At 40.7% G+C, this 22,500-nt stretch overlaps 2 protein-coding genes across 5 annotated transcripts in view; one reads left to right on the top strand and one right to left on the bottom strand.

Moving 5' to 3' along the window:
* LOC147031718 (C-X-C chemokine receptor type 1-like) overlaps positions 1 to 17,471 on the top strand; it is an 81,601-nt gene extending 64,130 nt beyond the window's left edge. For all 3 annotated transcript variants that reach the window (XM_085852562.1, XM_085852553.1, XM_085852571.1), the window contains 2 exons: positions 4,343 to 4,924; positions 11,502 to 17,471. In XM_085852562.1, the coding sequence (XP_085708688.1) occupies positions 4,343 to 4,924; positions 11,502 to 12,038 (1,119 nt within the window). In that variant the 3' untranslated portion in view covers positions 12,039 to 17,471. The remainder of the gene's footprint in view (positions 1 to 4,342; positions 4,925 to 11,501) is intronic.
* LOC147031720 (uncharacterized) overlaps positions 1 to 22,500 on the bottom strand; it is a 59,785-nt gene that overhangs the window by 1,598 nt on the left and 35,687 nt on the right. Inside the window, exons 2-3 of one of the 2 annotated variants that reach the window (XR_015050883.1) lie at positions 5,038 to 5,132; positions 1,654 to 1,708 (exon numbers count right to left, since the gene is read on the bottom strand). Coding sequence is in view for 1 of the 2 variants with exons in the window: in XM_085852927.1 (XP_085709053.1) it covers positions 5,047 to 5,132 (86 nt within the window). In the remaining variant the exon portion in view is untranslated. Of the gene's footprint in view, positions 1 to 1,653; positions 1,709 to 4,917; positions 5,133 to 22,500 lie in introns of those variants that run through there. The other variant, XM_085852927.1, reaches the window with a different exon arrangement.

Below are 22,500 nucleotides of genomic sequence, written 5' to 3' on the forward strand. Positions count from 1 at the left end.
TTATTCAGTGCTGTTTAGAACAAGCAACATTCAACATAGTAAGCCTGGTGTTAGCTTAGTGGTTAAGGAGGCTAGCTTAGGATCTTAGGGTCCTGAGTTTGAGCCCTGTTGGCTGTTGAATAAACACCAGGTGGGGTTGATTCAACCTGTTATCCTTCTGATGTCAGTGAAATGAGTACCAGTGTATTGGTAGAGGGGTACAGCAAAAGCAGCACAGCCACGCTTCCAATAAATAATAGCTACCCTAGCAGCCAAGCTGCCATTTGCAAGAACAGATTCAACATAGTCAGTAAATTGAAGACATCAGCAATGGATGTGGTATTGGCATATGAAGCAAGAGACAAAAACAAGGTCAATCATTGAATCAATGCAGCACTACCTTGGAGTTAACGGGATGGACGATCTCCAATGTGTGGCACAAACATATGATTGTGCATCTGTTATGAGTGGAGAAAGTGGTGGAGTTCAAGCTAAGTTTCAGAAATAACACATAGAAGCAATTTATGAGGTCCGACAATAAAGTTCCAGGATTAAAGCAATAAAAAATTTAATTGCAAACAAAACAATTATCTTTCCTGGTCACCTTCAAAGTACTCTCCCTGGAAGTCGAAACACACTTGCCAATGTCACTGCTGTGCTTCAAAGCACCCTTGGAAGTCATCTGTAAGGTCATTCACCTCATTGATCACGGCTCTCTGTATCTCTAGATCTCTTGTATTGGTGTAAAATGAGTGCCTTTCGATGGAGTTTTGAATGTTGGTCAGATCAGACCAACATTCTTACCCTTTCGACATTTTCGTCCGTTTTGACAGTCGATGGGCGTCCCAACCGCATGTCATCATTCCCATACATTCTCCCTTCTGTTCAATAGGTGCAGACAATGTCAAATATATCTATATATACTCGCATGCCCTCATCCCTTAAATGAGCCTTTCATATCGCTCATCACCAAATTGATCGTGTCACATGTATACAGCATGTACAGTAGATCTCGAGTATAAGTATGTGCAGTATAAACATGTCCGTACCAGAGTCATGGTTTGTGTCACTATCACTAGCTGCAGGCTGTGCAGGGTATGAGTCTTTTGCTGAGAATTGGATCAGAATCCTGAGTTTGGAATTGAACAAATTCTCTGGTATCCATGTCCAACATTAGATGGGTTTATTCCCACAAACACGGATCTTTTCCCAGTGTCTTGAAGCAAGTCAAATGCCGATTCTTACAAAAATGTAAACTGCCTTCGTGGCACAAGACAAACAAATCCACAATGGGCCCCTGAGCAATAATGGGCACTGTAAGAGCACTTCAATAAAAATGATGATATATCAAACGATGGTGTATAGTGGTCGAATCTGGCTACAGACCCTCCATTTATTATCAGGAATTTAAAAAGTTTTTGCCGATGATTTTGAAGTTGATTCATGATCGTTTGGAAAAACATTAAGTGAGTAAACGCTGAGGTGTTGAAAAAAAGTGAGTAAATTCCATGTATATGCATTTATGCAGGACGATGGCGCAGCGTGTAAGCCTTTAATCCTTCAATAGCTACGTGTAAGCTCAGTGTTACTGTGGTAGTCAGTGTTAGTGCAGCGCAAACGTTAGAAAATTAGAAATGAAACATGTTAGAACGTCTAATGGAAAAGAAAACTTACCTCTGCGGGTGAGCTTTTAGGTGACGATTGAAATTTGATGTTGTGGATGGGCCATCTGAAATTTTCATGCCACACGTTTGACACACAGCACTCTTGTTATTCAATGCACCTTCAAAGAGTTTATAAGCAAAGTAGCTGGGAGGCGACGATGGTTCGCGGGCATTATTGGACAATGCCACGATAGGTACAATTGAGTTAGTGGAAGCTTTTGAGGAAGCCCTACCGTAAAAACCTATCTCTTCCGTCAAAATTGACCAAATCAAATCGGATTTTTTTATATGTTGTACTTATGGACATTACGCACAGCTTCTAGGAAATTAAATTGCGTGAAAAAAATTAATTGAAAAGTTCAAGTGGGCGTGGCTCCGTCCACAAGGGGCGTGGGACACCCCTCATACAAAAATACACAACTTGACCATGATATCTAGCTTGTGTCCAAATTTCATCAAGATCACATCAAACGTCACAGAGCTATGCTCTGGAGAGAGTCACAAACAGACAGACAGACAGACACAGACACAACGAAAATAGTGGTCACTGCTGGTGCCCACGAACCAAGATCACCCTCGGACATCTCTGCCATGCTACCAAAAACAAAGTGAAGTGCGCATGCGCAGAGAGTAGCATAATGTCCACTCAAAGCTCATTAGTTCCATAATGAGCCATAAAACATGCAGACTTAAAAAAAAAAAAAAATTTTTTGAAATCACTAACTGCTCCAACACATGGAAAATGTCTTTCAATCCAGACAAATCTCACACTCTCACTATGTCTCTTCGAAAGGACCGTTTTGAAACCCCCCCCAACCACTTTCTCAACAATCCTCTGGAAGAAGTCCTTTCTTTTAAGCTTCTGGGTCTCACTATCTGCCATGACCTTTCCTGGGAAAGCCATATTTCAAACCTCGCCTCCAAAGCCAGTCGCCGACGCGATCTATTTACCGAGTTCGTGCTCCCATTGGTGCACGACTCCGGCGGTCTTTGTTTATAAGTATAATCACGTCTTTCCAGACATCGAATGAAAATTCGTCTGAAACACATCACTGAGATATATTTATTTTGATATTGTATTCATTCATTCATTGTCATTGTCAACAAGTCCACAAGCACACGTCTCAACTCTTTAAGGCCAGGTCTCAAGTCAAGTCGCGAGTTACAAAATTTGCAACTCGAGTCGCTGTCTCTGCAACATGGGACAGACATGGCTCTCTCTAATCTTATCATCCATATGGGAATACTGGACAGACACGGCACAAGGTTAAAGAGACAGATTAGAGAATGTAAGCTGAGCCATTCCCCAGCCAGAATGAGGGAATTGAGTGGGCAGAGGAGGTGAAAAATATGTTTTGTGTCACAGGTTGTGACCACAGTGCAGTCATTCTTGTTCAGTGATGGATTCTTTCTTGCAACCTGTCCATACAGGTCAGCTTTGAGTGGAACGGGATGTTGTTGATTGATGAACACTCACCACCTCTTGGACATAGAGCCTTGCTGATCTTTCAAGGTCATTGTTGGATTTACAGTTACACCCCAAACCAGTTTCCTGCTTGCCTGGCTGCTGAGTTTGAATGGGTGACCTGATCTGGGTAGAGTCTGGGTGATGGGATATGTCTTCCACCTCTTAATGATGGATTTCACCGTACTCAAAGGGATAATGAGCGACTTTGAAATCTTCTTATAACCCTCTCCTGAATGGAGCTTCTCCACCACTTTATGTCTGATCTCTTTGGAAAGCTCCGAGGTCTTCGTGTTTGCCTTGTTGGCTGACCAGGTGAGTTGCATCTTATTCTCTTGGATAAGCGGAGAAGATTAATTTTTAAGTTAAACCACTGATTACATACAGGTAAAACCTATTACATTTTATTTTGTAACGTTTCAATCAAAGTTTGCTCCTGAAGTGATTTAGGGTTAATTAGGCAAAGGGTTTGAATACTTATGTAACTAAGAATCATCTGATTTTTCTGTTAATCTCACATATTCACATTTTATCTACATTTTTTAGCTTTATCACTTTGGAGTAGTTTGTCAAGACTCTATATATTAAGTTTGATTTGAAAGCATCATGAAAATGTGAAAACTTTGGAGGGGGTGAAGACTTTTGCAGGTCACTGTACAAATGACGTTGCGGTTTCTGAATAATTTTCTCTTCTATTGTCATGATCCAGGATAACACAGCCCTTGCTTAACTTTTCTCCATGTGTATGCATAGTTTGTTGGAGGAAACAAAAACTCAGCTGTCTTGTCACTCCAGTGACCCATGGATGTAAAAATGCTACAGTACCTTTTGAACAAACGTAATCATTTAAGCTTGTACCATGGTCTTGCTTATGGATGAAGTGAAATGCCATTCTCGTTCTGACACAATCTAAATACTTTTTTTTGTTATCTTTTACACTGGTTCATACACATACTCTGATTTATATATTTTGGATGACCTTTTTGTGAACAGCAATTATGATGATACTCCCGTTGATGGTAATGCATCCCAACCTGAAAGCTGCAAACGTTCAGCTGCAAACTTGCAGGAGTGGACAAAAATACAAAGTTATTTGGAGGAGACACGGACCCGAGCTGACTTGTCGCTCCACTGACTCATGAATGAATGTAAAATATGTTGTGGTACCTTTAAAATTGAACCATGCTCAAAATAGAGTAATTTTTCTCTCCAATTTTTCTCTATTTTCTTTTAGAGTGAGACATTTACATTCGATTCATTTCCGGGAGGATTTGAAGATTTTGAAGATTTTGAAAACTACACTGACGATGCCAACCACACTGTAGATGCAACCAACTTCATATGCTGCACTCAGGCATGTGAGACAGCACGCAGCCAGGTGTTCAACAGAATCTTTATTCCTGTTGCCTTCTCATTTGTCTTCATTCTCGGTTTTCTTGGAAACATTTTGGTCATTATGGTCCTCACACGCTACCGACAATTCATGGCATCATCTGAAATCTACATGCTTCACCTTGCATTAGCAGATCTCTTATTTGTGTTGACTCTTCCTTTCTGGGTGTCTTACTTTGAGTCATCCCAGTGGAATTTTGGCAAGACTGGTTGCAAACTCATTTATTCGCTAACAAGCATTAACTTTTACAGTAGCATCTTCTTACTGTGCTCCATCAGCCTTGACCGCTACCTAGCCATCGTACATGCCATCAAGTTGCACTCCTGCCGTAAAACAAGCATCATTCAAATAATCTGTGCCACTGTGTGGATATTGAGCTTGTTATTCAGTCTTCCAGACATCATCGTCAGCAGTTCGTATCAGGTGAGGTTACACGAGCACATGAAATGCACCACATAATAAAGGTCCATTGGCATATAATGTACATTTGGTTTGTTCAGGCAATGTCTAGTCCATAAATATGTCCTTTCACCTACTTCTGCTCTTCATGGTGGAGAACACATACTTTTTTTCCCCTGGAGTCCAAGCATAATTTTCAGGTTCTCCCATTGAGTGACATCATAGCAATGTACTGTAGGAAAAAAGGTGGTATTAATGTTAGTAAGTGAATACTCAAATCATAACCTCATAACCTAACCTTCAGAAGTCATGTAATTCACATAAGCCAATGAGAGAAACCACAATAGTGTTCTTCTTTGGAAAGGAAATGCACTTCAATAAATCCACAATTTAATAATGCCTTGAAACAAAAGCTTTTCTGACTGTAGTAAAAGGGCTATCACTACCAGGTCCAACATATAGCCATTTTCAGACACCTTCTTTCCCAGGAGCATCACTGTTTGCCAAAACACCCCGCACTTCTTGTATGAGAGCTTCATGCTCTGTTTTTGGTAATGTCGGAATACCATTTGAATTTGTGAGACGTGGTCATCAAAAGACTTACTGCATGCCAGGTTGGCATTACATCTAGATTGGGGAAATAAATGTCATCCCCAAGACCAGTCAAGCATTTCTCCATACTAGGTTGGAACTTGGTATGGGCTGAACTCAGGCAATAGGGGATTATACCAAGTCAAACATCCCCTATAATGTGATTAAGTCAGTAAGAGGTTGCCTCTCCTCATAAACTCGGTTGATGATACGTCTTCCTTCAGTCCAAAACAAAAATCACCAGGAGCTGCCAATCAAGCTGTCCAACATGTTTTGGATTGGAGAGATAGGGTGACGATCAGGTGAAGATCTCCAGTTGAGCTCCCAGTACTTCACAGTAAAGCCTGAAATGCCATCTTTCTTTTAGCCATACTAAGGGGGAAGGAACACTGGGACCTCAACTCTTTGATCCAGCCACGAGTCATAAAATCTTGCAGGTCCTCCTTCACCTCCTTCTGTTGTGGGTTCAGCTATGAAGTGTATGTTTGTCATACAAAAGTCTTGTCCTTGAAGGTGAAGTGCATTCTCAAGGATGGAATGAATACTACATCCCCATAATCTCGAGCAAAGGCATGGAAACGCCTCCATCAATATCTTCATCACTATTCTTCTGGACAATGGTCGAGGTTCACTGGATGATCTCACGTCACATGGTGCTCTCAAGTTCCTGCTATTAGCTTTTTTGTATACAAAGTCAAGGCTCATGGAAGAGCGAGAACACAGAATGGATCACAATGCAACAGAACACAATGAACAGTAGAAAGAGAAGGGGAAAACACACCGACAGCAGATTTTATGGAAAAAATAGGGGAAGACTTGGACAAATAAGGTATGTGGGAAGAACAATGTGTCGGAGAGTATGCCTGCAGTGGACAGGATGGATACAGAACCAAACTCTGGGGAAGAAAAGAGGTGAACTTGGTGGGGAGGGGTGAAGGCATTGACGGAGGTATAAAATATCATTGTTTTGGATCAGGTTTTATCTGAGATGGTGGTGAACAGCTGGCTTGAAGATCTGGTTGGAAGAATGAGACTGAAGAAAATGTGGAAGTTGTTTCCCTATGCAGGCAGAAAAAAGAACAAATTAGTGGAGGCGAGCATTGATTGGCTACTGAGTGCTGCTGGTGTCTTGTCAAGCCTGTTACCCCCTTTAATTGTGGTTATGTGCTTGGGCACTTTCTTATACAAATCAAGGGACAGCTCTACTGCTGGTTAGAGATAGGTCTCGATTGGTTTGCTAGGCCGCAGGTGCCATATTACAATCTATTGATCCACCGTAACATGAAGATTGGTTGTGCTTGCCCCCCAAATTAATGATTTGAGGATGTTACTTTGGGTGACGGTCACTAACACTATATCAATTTTGGTCGCTCGATTTGCTTTGAACTGTATGTGGAGTGAATAGCATTATCTGATCCCTCTCTAGTGTTGAAGTATATGTGCCTGACATCTGAGGATAGATACTTCTCCTGGTAGGATGACAATAGTCTACCAACTAATATGGATGAGGCAATCTTCACCCTCTGAATGAGTTATCAGTCTTAACCGAATGAGCATCTTTGTTGTGTCAGGATCCAATGAGAAAGCATCTTTCACTGATTCAGCTGTAACCTGCAGCAGTATGTCCCTTCTTCTGATCCATAACTAGCTCTTCGATAATGTTGTAGCCAATAATGGGTTCCTCTGCCATGTTGGAATTGCTTGACAAGAACATTGGAATCCTCAATTCACTACTAGGGCACGTCTTGCTGTGCAACTGAAACTCCAACTCCAACTCAACACAACTTGAGAATGGAATTATTGTCTGATTCGCCACTACTCCCATGAGAGTGGTACAGCCCAGCAGCTCTTTAACCTCACCATTGTCCAAGGCAAATGTCACCTCTTCCAGCAAACTGGCTTGGGCTCCTGTGTCCCAGAGGGCTGAAGTTGCTACCACATCCACAGTGCAATACACACAACACCTCCTCTCAATGAGTTCCAGCAGCTGTATATCCTGATTTGCCTCTGTAGTTGACTAATCACACTGGTTTGCTGATGGTCCTACCTTACCATGTTTCTGGCCTTTCTTCAGATAACTTTGTGTTTTAATGCCAGACTGTTCCTATTTTAGCTTCCTCACATTCTTATGAAACGTAGAAAACTTTGCTACTTTTGGAATAGTCTCCTGGGTCACAATTGATCTTGTCACAGTGACAACTCTCCATTTCCCTAGAATGAGATGTGTGCTCAGCACCCATTAAATGTACGCCCTACCAGCCGCATGTTAAACAATGGTCACAGGTTCCCCCTTTCTTCCTTCCCGATACATCCCCTTTCCTTGAGCCTTAGTCTCCTCTCATTCTGAGTGTTCATTTAAATGGAAGCAATAGGCATCCTGCATATCTAAGTTACCTCTGCCATTAATCAATTCACCATGCTGCACTCAGCATGGTGAATGTTGTGGGTTCTTGTCTTGTTCACCTCTACTGCTGGAGTAGTCTACTCCCCTTCCTTTCTGCCCAAGCTGGGGCATGTGCAATGTAAGATATATGTTTGGCCGAGAAAGAAACTTGAGAGATAACCTCCAAACTGTGATCACTTTTCCTGCTTCCACCTTCTATCAGTCGACATTGTTGTGGGGCCGAGTTTCGGTGGCGAGCATGACTGCTGGGTGGAGCTCCACCGAACACCCGGAATTTATAGGTCGTCACCCCAGATAACTCCAGAGCCCATGGGTCTCTTATCGGACCGAAGATCGCCAATAGGTCGACCGCGTGGGACAGGGTCGATTGCCAATTTCAATTTACCTAAATACCCACGTCGTCCAAACTACCGGGGAAATTCACCCTCGGAGGAGCTCGAGCGGAAGGAGCCAGTAGCGTGCTCGAACCGTGCGTAACCCGAGCGGATGGTTACTGAGGTCCATCGGTCCAAATGCACAATTTACACTCGTTACTTCTCAACACACACCGTGCTAAACCAATGAAAGAAACACAACAATGAGCTAAAACATTTAACAGGGGATTTATTTATAATGAGGGGAAGGGAACACACAAAGAGCAGAGTTATCCGACGATAAGAAATGTAGTCAATGTACAAGCAAAAGCACTTATCCAGTTGCTACTTAAAGACGGGCCCACACACAGACACACACACACAGAAATGGACCCCAATGGTCTTTATTGAAGGCCTCCAACTCGAGGACAGGTGAGCTAGGAACCAGAGCTATCTCGGACCTTCTCGCCTCGTGCAGTCTTCAACGTTCTAGATCGGTGGGACTCGAACCCACAACTCGATGCCGCTGCAAGCACCGGGTATGGAGGGCAGCGTCGGGCTCTCGCATGCTCCTCCGGCATGCGACGAGACCAGAAGAATCAGTGACAGGACGAAACCAAAAGCCAGCGACAGGACGGGACCAGAAGAACCAGCTCACCGCTCCGTCCCATCTATTTCTTTCCTCTCTAGCGTTGGGGGCGGGGGGGGGGACGTGTCTCACCCCTCCGCACACCTCATTCTCCGAGGAAATCCGTCGTCTCCCCATGATTGGTCAGGGGGGCATGTCGGGGCGTCTCGATTCCCCGCTCCCCGAAGAGGCTTTGCTTCTCTTGGAGCTCGCTCTGCACACATTGGCTGAAAAATGACACATACCCTCATTTGGCGCCAGGCCAGAACGAAACGCTTCGTGAGCGCGCGAAGAGTGCGGACAATGCCGCGAGCAGAGTGTCAGGATGGAGCGAAGGTGTGGGCATGTTGTTGTTGTTATCGTTGTTGATGTAAAAATCCTATCTATAAAATAACTTCGCAGCGCATGTTCACTTAATTCCCATTAGACATAGGGGATGGATTCTAACTAGAAACACATACTTATCGAAATAACTGAGCTACGGGGATGGCTGTCTGTCTGGGTGCACAAGGCTTCCAAATTCGTAACAATATTTCTGTCACTCAAGCAATCCTCACTGCTGAGGTGTTTCTCAACTTCTGCTGTCTTTCTTGCTCCCAGCCTGCTGCTTCACTGAGCCTTTCAATGAGAATTCCTCATTGGTGGAGCTTGGATCATAAAGATATGACTTCATCAGGAACTTAACATTGTCGACTGATAGTATAGTCCCATGCTGATCAATCATAAAAACTTTCTCTGGATCAGGTCTAGCTCGAGCAGCTCTTCAGTCCCTTCTCTTGAGATGCAAACAATCCCTCTCCACCTGAAACACATGAAATCAATATATATATATATATATATGTATATATATATATATATATATATATATATATGTATATATATATATATGTATATATATATATATGTATATATATATATATATATATATATATTTATCTATATATATGTATATATATATATATATATATATATATATATATATATATATATATATATATGTATATATATATATATATGTATATATATATATATATATGTATATATATATATATATATATATATATATATATATATATATATATATATATATATATATGTATATATATATATATGTATATATATATATGTATATATATATATATGTATATATATATATGTATATATATATATGTATATATGTATATATGTATATATGTATATATACATATATATATATATACATATATATATATATACATATATATATATATATATACATATATATATATATATATATATATATATTAGTCAAGGTCAAGAAACAGCAGTAAATTGTATAATTTTGGCACCAGGATGCAGTCATGTAGTGCACTTTGGAAACTTCCCCTGATGTCCTTTGCTTCTACTGCCACTTCCTGGCCAGGAATGCTATTACCTTTTCAATTATCGTAGCATCCAGGCAATACCTGGGACTTTATGAGGAACTTGATAATTTTCATGGGGGTGCCCATTCCCAACACTACTTCCACAAATATGTGAAGAAAATGAGTAATGTAATATAATTCTGAGAAATATACTCATCTCTGTGTTTAATGTATAAATGCTTTGCTGTTTTCTCATTAACTCTTCTGGCTCATGAGAATTGACTTGGGGTCTAACTCTGTACCAAAGACAATGGCTTTTGGTTCTGCCACTGACAACTTTTAAATGTGTCACTGGTGGAGAGGGGTTGTAAGATATATCATGCAACGATTGATCAAAGTGCAGTATTATTACATTACAGTATAACTAATATGGATACCCATTTTTAACTACTTGTTCTTGGTATAACATAGCATTATTTGAAATTACAGCAATATACTTGGTCCACTTTAAAAGTTTCGAAAGAGAGGGTGCCCCATCACCATAAAAATTATATTCCCATGTCATTCACAGATCTGAGACGCTTCCATAGAGGGGTCAAGATAAGTGTCTTGGGATGGTTCACATGGGGGTGATGATAACCAAAGATTAATATCCAAAGGAGATAGCTTGCAAAGAGCTTTGGCCGATATTAAATCATTCTAAAGTACAGATGGTTGACTTGTGACAAACGGCATCATGGGCTAAATATAGGCGACAAATATAATTAGCCCGTCCACCGCGCAGTGGAATACGGGGTTTTGCAATCACTTATGTGTGTCTATCTGTGTGTCTATCTGGGCCATAACTTTTTTGTCATCAAATTTGAACTTTTGTCATCAAATTTTCAACAAAGCTTCATTATGAGAATATGGAGAACACAAATTAATAATTTTGCTGAAATAATATTTTGCATTCTTACTTGCTTTAAGAAAAAAAAAATTCACAGCATTCCTGGAAATAATATACATTTGTCTGAGCTTTATGTGATCTCTTTCTTCCAACCCCCTTGAAGCTTAAAAACAGGACATAGCTTGCAAAGAGCTTTGGCTGATATTAAATTATTTGAAAGCACAGATAGTTGACTGGTGACAAGGTTATGGTATCATTTTGGCTCCACATAGGCTACAAATATAATTTTGTATCTTTTCTTGTTTTAAGAAAATAAATCATTCACAACATTTCTGGAAATTAAATACATTCCTCCAAACTTGATGAGATTTCTTTCTTCCAACCCCCTTGAAGCATGAAAACAGGACGGTTTGTGAGCTTGTTTACTCACACATGAATGCAGACAAGATGCGTCTGACCAACAGGATCATGCTTCATGTGCTTGCCTTCATCATTCCATTATTGTTCATGTTCTTCTGCTACAGCAACATCATAATAACATTACGCAGCAGTCGAAGCTTCACAAAACACAAAGTTATTAAGGTCATCATGGCTGTGGTGATTGTGTTCTTTATTTGCTGGCTGCCCTACAACATAACCATCTTTGTGGACACACTCGTCCGATTCAAGATTATCACTCCAAGTTGTGAGATGAATGAGGATCTCGACCAAGCCATTGTAGTCACCCAAACCCTGGGTTTCCTGCATTGCTGTCTGAACCCCTTCCTGTATGTGTTCATCGGTGTCAAGTTTCGCAACAATTCTCTCAAGCTTTTCCGGGAGATTGGATGCATCAGTGATAAGTTTCTGCAAGACCACACAAAGTACAGAAAGGTTTCTGGCAGGTCCGTTGTTTCTGAAACGGACAGTACTGCATCTGTCTCTTTATAAAGGGACACTTGGAGCAATATTTTTGTGCTGGGTCTTATAAAAGAAAACTTTGCCGTTTCTCAAACAAATGTGGTTTCACATCTGCCGCTTCTCTCTGTCGATGCTGTTGCTTATTTAAAGGTGATACAAATAACTTGTATGCTATGAGACAAGAAATGAGGTCAGCATAGCTTCAGTTGTCAATAAAACAAAAATATATCGATTGGAAAATTTGTTGGATTCTGACATGTTCGTTGCAAACATGCAAAAGAACATAGAAGGTGTGTAGTTGGGAAATGACATTGTGTTGAAACCATAAGCAGATGGTAACAGGTTGGTGCTGCCTGTGGCCATGTCGAGTAGTCCACAAATAATCCAAAACGCCATAATAATCCCAAATTACGACTTCTCATCATTCTCAGTTTCTTTCACCAACGAAGGCATCACACAATTACAACGTTGACAACATAATTTGTTTGTTACCAAGTAAAAAATAACTCGATCTCAGATAACTCTACAAAATATGTATTGACCTCTGGTCTAAGTAGTCGATAAGATGATTGAAAATTATTTTAGAGTACCCGTTTGGAAAGAAGAAGCATGTTGGTGGTGAAAACAATCTGAATACCTTATGGTATTATGCTGAAAAAGTTGTTAAACAACACTTGTGAAACCGGAAAACGAGTATTGTTGCCAACCATGTTGATTTTGTATTCTTACGAGTGAATGATCGTAATTCACAACAAAAATTGTTTTGAATCACCAACAACTTTTTTTCTACAACAGCAAGCATTCACTTGAGAAAGGTCCTACAAATCCTTCAGAAATAATTGTAATGTAAATTGTTCATAAAAATAATAGTTTTGCAAATTCTTCAGAAATAATTATATTGGAAATTATTCAGAAAAATAAGTCTTACAATTCTCCATCCAATTTCACTGCAAAAGTATCAACACACCCAATTGCTTTTTACCCTGCGCATGCAAAGCGACAAGTGGGATTAAGCAATTGATTCAGGTCTGTCTGTCCAAAAGCGTTAATTTATGATCAAGGAACGATTTATTTTTAATTGAATGTTATATTTTGAACACAAATTGGAAAACAAACCTGCCATTTAACAGCACTTTGTCACTGAATTTGTCTCGATCGCACATGTGCAGATTAGTGAGATAATATTTTTACTCCGTCTGTCTGTATGGCAGTTAAACAAAATTGAAAATCATTCCAAATGGGAAACCTACTGTTTTTAAGGACGTCATAAAGGACACAAACAACAGGCACAAATAACTAATGTAACAAGTTAGATAGTGTGGTGTAATATACATTGTGCAAACGGTGGTAAATTCTGGAATTAATTTTTTTTATATACAACTTTTAAAATCTTAATTTTAATTAAATTGAATTATATACTCGAACACTGGAGAACATAAATCGCCTTCTTGTCATTTCCAAGAACCTCCAGTTTTGCAGGGCTTTGACAAGTTAAATAAGGTGTTGTATAAGCATGATGTATAGGACTGCTTCAATCGTGACAAACTTCTGGATTTTTTTTTTCACAAGCATTAAAAACTTCAGTCTAATTGAGGTATCTACCTGAACACTGCGTGGGGTAACATGTTCTATGAACTCTTTAGTTGTGCTTAAGGCCCTGTCACACCTTGACGTTTTAGCCAACGTATGCCGATTTTTGAATTTTTTTTCTAAAACGCTGGCACACGTTGAATACGTTATGGGTAAGTTTTGATAACATTGAGAGCACCCTGGCATACGTCGTAGTATGTTGCCATACGTCGTTGTACGTTGGCTTTAAACGTTGTACTTTTCGGTTGTCCTCAAATTTTTTCATGCTTGAAATTTCACGACGTATGTCGGCGTATGACTCACACGTTCCGCTACGCTGGCCACAAGTTGTAGGCACGGTCTGCGATCGTTGACAGACGTCAACACATGCTACTTGTAAGTTAATCATAAGTTGAGACACGCCCAGGTAATGTTTAGCGTACCCGAAACTTATTTCTAACCTATGATTAACGTGTTGTTGGCACGTTACGCGATCGTTGCCACACGTCGACAGACGTTACTTTTAAGTTACTCATAGGCTGAAAGACGTCGGTATAATGGATCGTCCTTGCGTCAGCGTCCACGGCCACGACACTTATTTGCAGCATTCTTCAAACTTTTCTTCGGCATGACGAGGATGTTCACACTTCGATGTCTAGCTTGGCTATGATTCCAATTGTCCATCGGCAGCGTCTATTTAAAATAGTCGAGTTTGAGCGTTTTAACACGTTCAGAAGAAACGTTTCAAATTTCCAAACCCCAGCGTCAAAAAAACAAACAAAAAAAAAAACAAAGGCGAGTGACAGCAATTTAAATCGTTCATTGTAAACAATGAAACTAGCTGAGTGGTACCGTTTAAAAGTCGTTGAGTGTAAAAAAAATCCAATTGTTGAGCGCAAGCGTCTACTTTCAATAGTGGAGATGCAGCCATTTAAATCGTTGAGTGGCAGCCTATGAACCTACCCATGGACACGCGGACGCAAGGAGGATCCATCATAACCCACACCCTCCCCCTCACACCCACCTACTACTGCCAACATGAACAAACTACTACTAATACTAATACTAATACTGATACTGATACCGATACTGTTATTGCTGACATGGACATCGACTCAAAAAGGACTCGAAAACACTGTTGGGTTCCCCTTTTATGAACACCATTTTTATATACCAATTCCCAAAACCGCTGGGAACACGTCTTTATATGGCAGTTGTAAGCTAGAAACACATTCATTTTTTTTTTTTTTGTCGACCGGAAGACGTCATTGGAATACGTCTACATACGTCGATGTGTGTTGGGACGACGTAAAGAATTGGTTCAAAGCACGTCAAACATAAGTTAGAAATAAGTTTCGCGTAAAAAAGACATTACCGCGACGTGTTTCAACTTATGAGTAGCTTATAAGTAGCCTTTGTGGACGTGTGTAAGCGTCCGCATATCGTGTGTAAAACTTATCCCCATCGCATGCGGAACGTGTGTCATACGCCGAGTACGTCGTAAAATTTTGAACATGTTCAAAATTTCTTGACGTACTCTACTTACTACGACTTATGATAGCGTATTTAGCATTCTACTCATGCATACCAAACTTACCCATACCGTATTCGACGTGCCCCAACGTTTTAGACACACTTTTTGTTACGTCGGCATACGCTGGCAAGATCGCCAAGGTGTGACCGCGATTTTGACCCTTCCATTTCTACGGCAGTTATGATTTGAATCGTTGTGCGTCAGCCTTTTAATAGGCTACGCCACGACATCGTCGGCGATACGTGCAACGCGCTATGCCTGAGTTAGACTATCGTTGGGCATCGGTTGTGTAGGCCGACAACAGGTTCAGCATTCGTTGGTATAAGTTATCTATAACACAACGAAACGTTCTGTGTAGTTACCAATGCGTTATACATAAGACCAAGTCGCTATGAATACGTCCAAATCTTAAAAAAAAAACATCAAAAGTTCAACGTAAGCCAGCGTTTTACATAAATTTTAACACGTTGCCATCGCTGGCTAAAACGTCAAGGTGTGACCGGGCCTTTAGGAATTGCTTGTGCTTCAACTTCTAAGGCTCAACATATGGATATTTCAAATATAATAACAGCATAAACACCTGATTTAATTAATTTGATGATAATTAGCCCTTCTTAGCCGAAGACAATAACGCGATGTGTGAACACCGAGGAGCGTGAATTTGTTTAAAGGTATATAGAAGCTGCAACCCACACGTACACAGCAACTACACTCTGGATTCTGGAATAAGAAGCAGTGTATAACCTGGTGTCAATTTCAATACCTGAGAAGACTAAACCTCTTGGAACCAGCAGCTTTGGCAGGAATTTGGAATTTGTCCAGAGTGCCGGTGATAGCTCACAGAGACTTTGTCAAAAGACGTTTCCTTCGTGTACATAACAAATAAGTGGGCCTAAACACTTGACAATGGGGAAAACTCTTCAAAATACTTTTTTGTCAAACCAACGATAGTTCGTTATAAGCCGATCACTGTGGTGATGTCGTTTTCATGTAAAACTACCTGGTAATAGCCATGAGGTGGATGCGGACAGACACTGACAACAATGGATGAAATTGAGAAAAACGCATCACGGACAGATGTACAATTCTTCAGGAAATGTCATTGGATGGGTGATTTGTAAGAAATTGTAGGGAAGTGCATGATTGCAGATTGTGAGTGTTGACTTTTCTCCCAGAAAATAGAAATACTAAAGGGTGTTCAGACACGTGGACTTGGCAATTGAAACAGAGTTAATTTTACCCAGTTTGAAAATGAGAATGCAGATGGAACTTCAGAAAAGTGACAGATGACAAGACACGGATCAGTCTGTAGTCTTCCAGAGGGAGAAGCCAATTATTCCTAAGGTCTGTGAGTCCTGTGACTGCACTGCACAGGCTGGTACAGTCAGGTAGGAATGACCCTGATATCTTTACCAATTTGGCAACAATGCTGGATGCTATCGTATAATATCGTGTATGAAATATTCAAGTGCATTCTGAGAAAGTATAGTGTCGTGAATGCCCGAGAAAATCCAGAGAGTCCCCTGAGCTCCTGATTGTAATCTTCCTTACTATAATTCACAGACCGGTGTTTGTTTGTGTGTGTGTTTGTCCCATGAATCCTGCTACAGTTCTGGCCCGATTACATCCAGATTTGCTACATAGGGTCAGCATGACCCCAATTAGAATTTAGGTGTGTTTTTATCTTTGCCGGTGTTTTGGGGGGGGGTGAGGGAAGGTGGACGCAAATTCTCTATGTAAATGTGTATCGTGTAGCGCCGCCTCCAGGTGGGTGAGGGTATTACAAGTCCCCACCATTTACAGTGCAGTATTCCTGTCCCCACGTTTTCCAGTACAGTGAGGTTTTTTTTGACTTGTTCAATGAGGGGTATTTTGAATTGCACCTAAGAATAAGGATAATAACATCACTCCTCTGGCTGCTCCCATAAGGAGGGTGTACTTCTAGTGCTGATAATTCATTAATTGCTGGGTCAACAAGAGGAGTGGGGGAGTATCTGGGATATAAACCAAACTGATGGTTGGCTATCAAAGGGTTTCTGGGCAAAAAAATAGCTTACAGTTTTTGCATTGTTAAAGACCTTTCTTGCATCATCGTCAAGAAGGATCTCTTTTAATCCTTTTTATAGGACCCTTTTGTGGTTCTTCCATTATCTGTAATAACTTTGCACTCTATTGTATATCATTCATCCTTTGGATAATTGTGCAGTTTTTGAGTATATTTTGCATTTTCATGGATTTTAAGATGTTTCACATTTACAACTCATTTTTGTACCATCATTGAAATCAATTGCTTTTCTGGATGTTTTGTTCATGACTCAACAGCAAATGGAAATAAATTCGTTCTTTTCTCTGAAGCCAAATGTTGTGTTGAATGTGTTGTTTGACTTTTCCTGGAAACACAAGTATTTGTTAAGGAAAGGGCAATGATACATTCCTCTTTCAAAATACAGCCTGATACCCACTGCTGCAAATTTTTCCTTCTTTTCCTTCCCTTATTTTCCCTTGTATTCTTCCTGCTTTGTCTGCTACATACAGTATTTATTCTTCCATAGTGTGGCTTGTCTTCATCTCAGTGTACACACTAATGCTTTTAACAATGTCTATGCCTCTCCCACTGTAGTACAGTTTTGTTCCTTAATCACCTGTGATCAATACATTGCAGTCAGTTGTATATTGATGAAGTTGAGTTCCATTGCAAATCTCAAGCTTGAGATGGAGGAAGGTGCAGAAGCTAATAAGCAGGATGCACCCACTTCGAATTTGGAGAAATTGCTGGCCATTGAAGGTCTAGATTCTGCAACTCGTTAAAATACATGTTTAGTGCTGAGGAGGATGACCCATAGCAAAACTAGAAGGGCACTCCGTGGAGTGCATATCGCCGCTACACGAGAACATATCGGGCCCAATACATTTTTGAAATGTCGTTTTTGGCCCGATCTCTCAATGGTGTAGAATCACTTTGAAAATTAAATAATTCTCATATCCAGATCCGGATTCAGATTTTCACCAAAATTGAAACAATTCTTCCTCGTCACACACCCAACATGTACACCAAGTTTCGTCTGAATTTGTCTGCAACTTTTTGAGATATCATGCTATATATTGTTTTTAGCGCGATCTCTCAATGGTGAAGAATCACTTAAAAAATTCTGGGAGTGAGATCCGGATCCGGAACTTCACCAAATTCTAATCAGTTCATCGTTATCACACACCCAACCGGCCCACCAAATTTCATCCGAATCCGTCCACAATTTTTTGAGATATCCTGCACACAAATAAACAAGCAAAAAGATGACGTCTACAGAGCATGATACTTGCAAAATCCATAAAACAAATTCTTTTCAAAAATAATTGGTGGTTGAATTCACTCACTTGAAATATGTATCCTCTTCAAATTTCAAGTCAATCGGATGAAAATCAAGGATTTTAGAAATCTCTCCTTTGTTGTTGACCTTTGGCCTATGTTGACCTTTTGACCTCAAAAACAATAAGCTTCTTCGTTATCCCAAATTCTACTATGTGGTGAAGTTTTATGAAGCTCAGTTTAAAATTGTAACCTGTGGGCGATAAATAGACAGACAAACAGAAATACAGACAGACATACAGACAGAGTAACAAAATTGACTGACCAATATACTTGAAAAATCTTCGATTTTGCAAGTAACAAGCAGATAAACAAACAAACAGACAGAAATGGGTGAAAACATAACCTCCTTCACCTTCGGTGGTGGAGGTATTGAGGGGGGTAATAAAACAAATAGTCAGAGGGTCCATGCATAATGGGTGCTGGTAAGTCATGATGGCTGATTAATCACCTAAGATGACTCATCAAGGAATCTCGAGGTAGACCAGGAGACCCGGTGACTCATGACAGTATATAAGTGGATGGATTTGCGGCATGTGGTGTGTGGTCCCAGCTAGAATACTGCGAGGAGAAAGGGAGAAAATAAATAGTTTGTCAGGGACAAGGTGGAGGAGGAGAGGAGATTGGGACCATACTCTGTGCAGAGCATTGGTGCTGCTTAAGCAGTCTCCTTGGCTATTGGGCACAATCTGTACGGATCGCCACTCCGACAGTATACCAGCATGCTGGCACTCATTTTGCCAACTTCGGAAGGATGACAGGTCGAGTTAACCCCACCTGGTATTAATTCAACAGCTGAGCGGGATTTGAACTTAGGACCCTTGGATCCAAAGCCCACCGCCCTAACCATTCATCCAACACCAGGCATGGACAAGATGGCAAGGCTAGAATGTGCTGTCAGTTGGGGAGTGTGCACCAGATGGCCACATGGTTTTAGAGTGAAACACCTATGCAACATTCTCAAAGGAAGCATTCAACTGAGTCAGAGCATGTGCAGATGAGCATACAGGACAAGGGAATCGACTTAACGAATGCTTGCCAAGCTGCAGTGCTAATCATGTAATATTGGTTGAGCAATGTGCACCAGGCAACCATCTGGTTTGAGAGTGGAATGAAATGCCATTTTGCTCTCTTCAGGAGAGCAATCAAATGAGTTGGACCACAAACCAGGTGGCCATGCAGTACAGAGGACTCAATGTAGTGAGTGCTTACCAAGCAATTCAGTGCTGCAAAAGGTCGCTGGTGCTACATGCTGCAAAAGGTCGCTGGTGTTACATGCTGCAAAAGGTAGATGGTGCTACATGTTGCAAAAGGTAGCTGGTGCCTAACACAAAGAGGCCCTAGGTGGATGGAAAGTGCTGTGAGGTGGGGCCAGGCCCACCAACCCTGTTTCACAAAAATGTGCCGCAGTGGCTGCATAGGCACCACTTTTGCAGTCTTGTGCTGGGAGTGTGGGGAACGTGTATTGGAGGAATTTGGGTGAGAGAGAGCGAGTCGATAGTGTGTCGAGGATGGCACAGAGATAAAGACTTTCATGAGTATATTCCACTTTTCCATTAGGTCAACACACAGTCCACGAGCTCCGTTCACCAAAAACAAAAAGAGCTGTGGGTCTGGCCTATGTTCAACTTCCTGCCCCACCCCTCACCTTAGGGGCCAAAATAAACCTACTTCACAGAGGCTTGTTTGGTTCGTCATTTTTGGAATGATGCAGAACCACATTGAACAATAAACATTGAACAGTACACCACAGCAAATGGTTTTAAGAGTACTGGTATTCGCTTGCCATGATAGTATGTGGGAAATGGGCATGATTGATCGGAATGGAGAACTTTGAGAACATCTTGCATCAGAATAAATTGAAAAATGATGTTTTTCTCAGATTAGGCTCAGGTCACACAAGTTGTTACATGTGACATGCCACAGGTCTACATGAGCTTTGTGTTGCTGTTGTTGTTGGGGTTCTTGTTGGGGGGTCGATTTTTGACATATGCACCCATTGGTCGGATAGCTGCCGGACTACAACCATATCAGTCACTTGATTCCATCCACCATAGCACCCAGACAAAATATTATGGCCACCATCTTGGTTCTCTGATGGGCCTAACACTTTAGGCCTGCAGGCCTCAACTGATTATACATTATCCGGCTTTGTTGCATCAGATTTCCATTGGCTTTGTTCGGGTCGGGTGTTCATCACGATGAGGGACAGCAAAAAATATCATCATATGTGGAATAAAAATTATTTGGAAGGTTTAATCAAGCCCGTACGCACCTCCCTAAAAAATAGTGCTACGTAATTTTTGAAAGGCCCCATATTGGGGTTAAACATCCGTGATCGCGTGATGAATCAACATCTTCTGATACAAGTGTTTTGATATAAATGTGACGAATCAACTATTTTAAGAATGTTTTAAATGTGCGTTTCTCAATCGGCCCGTTACCGGATATGTTTTTTAAAGCCAATTCACTCGTGCTTAAGGCCCAGTCACACCTTGACGTTTTAGCCAACGTATGCCGATTTTTGAATTTTTTTTCTAAAACGCTGGCACACGTTGAATACGTTATGGGTAAGTTTTGATAACATTGAGAGCACGCTGAAAAATACTGCCGTACGTCGTTGTACGCTGGCTTTAAACGTTGTACTTTTCGGTTGTCCTCAAATTTTTGCATGCTTGAAATTTCAGAACGTATGCCGGCGTATGACTCGCACGTTCCGCTACACTGGCCACAAGTTGTATGCATGGTCTGCGATCGTTGACAGACGTCAACACATGCTACTTGTAAGTTAATCATAAGTTGAGATACGCCGAGGTAATGTTTAGCGTACCTGAAACTTATTTCTAACCTATGATTAACGTGTTGTTGGCACGTTACGCGATCGTTGCCACACGTCGACAGACGTTACTTTTAAGTTACTCATAGGCTGAAAGACGTCGGTATAATGGATCGTCCTTGCATCAGCGTCCACGGCCACGGCCAGGACACTTATTTGCAGCATTCTTCAAACTTTTCTTCGGCATGACGAGGATGTTCACACTTCGATGTCAAGCCTGGCTATGATTTCAATTGTCCATCAGCAGCGTCTATTTAAAATAGTCGAGTTTGAGCGTTTTAACACGTTCAATAGAAACAATTAACATTTCCGAGCGCCAGCGTCAAAAAACAAAGGCGAGTGACAGCAATTTAAATCGTTCATTGTAAACAATGAAAATAGCAGAGTGGTACTGTTTAAAAGTCGTTGAGTGTAAAAAAAAATCCAATTGTTGAGCGCAAGCGTCTACTTTCAATCGTGGAGATGCAGCCATTTAAATCGTTGAGTGGCAGCCTATGAATAGCAAACCCTACGTCACCGACAAAGATAAACTGCCGCACGATATGGATAAGTTAGGCTATCGTTGGGCATAGTTTGTGAACGCCGCTACACGATAATTATTCGTTGGTATACCATATCTATAAGTTATCGAAGCGCTCTATGCACATTATTAGTTCATTGTGCATTTGTCCAACCCGTTATGAATAGACCTAGATCATAAAAACAAGCCATAGCTCATTGTTGATTTTTGTGAACTGATAATGTGACTGATAATGGATTTTTGTGAACATCTTATTAGCATCTTACAATTATTCCTGTTTCTAACTATATTGATGACATGTTATTTATCTATCCAATAAATAATAGATGAAGAGTCAAAAGTCCATTTTTTAAAGGACAGCTGAAAAAGAAGAAATGTTCATGTTACAATGCAAGACAGTTGAGAAAGAAGGCATTTTCACATCATGACACAGGGCAGTTGAGAAAGAAGACATGTTCCTGTTATGAGGCAGGGCAGTTGAGAAAGAAGGCATTTTCACGTCACGACACAGGGCAGTTGAGAAAGAAGACATGTTCCTGTTATGAGGCAGGGCAGTTTTGAAAGAAGACATTTATTTATCAAAGATTTTTACTCACATTTGCCTTCGTCTATACTTCATGCAGTGAAACATGCAAGCCATTGTGTTGGCATAACATAACATCCAATGTA

This window comes from Eptatretus burgeri, chromosome 2 (assembly GCF_056783735.1).
Source record: "Eptatretus burgeri isolate ZD-2024b chromosome 2, Ebu_testis_v1, whole genome shotgun sequence".
In the NCBI taxonomy this organism is placed as follows: Eukaryota; Metazoa; Chordata; class Myxini; order Myxiniformes; family Myxinidae; genus Eptatretus; species Eptatretus burgeri.